We start from the raw sequence: 847 nt of genomic DNA, 5'->3' as shown, positions 1-847 counted from the left end.
GAGACACCTTGAAGTCTCCAACCCCTCACAAGCCCACAATGGGGGAGGATACCACCCCCCCCATCCCTCGCCTCTTTTACTCATTAACTCCTGAGAGGGGTTGGGGAGGTTATCTCTGGCTGTATTGAGAAGGGATCCAGACAGGAACACAGATAAGAATTTCTTTATTGTAGATGCTGCGGGAGGTAAGAACACTTTAATCCTGGTCCTTGTCCCCACAGAGAAGCTCGGGGCACAAGCTGTGGGCCTTGTTCAGAAGACTGTCCTTGGAGCTGAGGACGCAGGCCTTGGTGCACCGACTCAGGTCCCTCAGGTGGTCATCATAGTAGGTCTGCAGGAAGCTCCAGGGCCCCTACAGGAGAGGGGACATCACAGTTGAGACCTCACCTTCCCCCAGAGATTCTTCCCCATTCACCTCCTCCTCCCTCTGGACCCAGGAGTCCTTGCTCTTCACTCTCAGCTTCCTCCCTTAGACCCAAGAGTCTGGGCCGCTGCCCCCACCTACTGCCAGCCCAGGTGCTAGCACACACTCACCAGAGCCACTGCCACCTCCCTCTGGTCTTGGTCACCAGCAGTTCTGTCAGCTCCCTCGCCCTGTCCTTCACCAGGCTCCAGTAACTCTTCTTCAGCTCTGGTGGGGCAGTCAGGGTTCCCACAGGCTCTTCTCGTTGACAGGCTAGGTGGGACCAGAGGGCAACTTGGGTAGACTGGAACCCCAGAATCCACATCCTCCATTTCCTTCCATGCTCACGCTCTGTTACTTCTCATGGCCCAGGGGCAGCCCCTTGCCAGTCCTCTTGCCACCCGCCTTCACTTCACATGTCCCTCTAACCACTTGTACCCCCTT

At 56.8% G+C, this 847-nt stretch overlaps 1 protein-coding gene across 1 annotated transcript; it reads right to left on the bottom strand.

Annotated features, from left to right (window-relative positions):
• Positions 1 to 196: 196 nt before the first annotated feature.
• APOC4 (apolipoprotein C-IV) lies at positions 197 to 676 on the bottom strand (the record flags this gene model as incomplete). The annotated part of the gene is given in 2 exon segments (XM_008565627.1): positions 197 to 352; positions 531 to 676. Coding segments are annotated over 2 exon segments (302 nt in total), but the record flags the coding sequence as incomplete, so codon positions are not given.
• Positions 677 to 847: the final 171 nt, after the last annotated feature.

Source organism: Galeopterus variegatus, unplaced genomic scaffold (genome assembly GCF_000696425.1).
Source record: "Galeopterus variegatus unplaced genomic scaffold, G_variegatus-3.0.2 Scaffold95743, whole genome shotgun sequence".
NCBI classification, from domain to species: Eukaryota; Metazoa; Chordata; class Mammalia; order Dermoptera; family Cynocephalidae; genus Galeopterus; species Galeopterus variegatus.
This window is presented reverse-complemented; position numbering and strand designations above follow the sequence as displayed.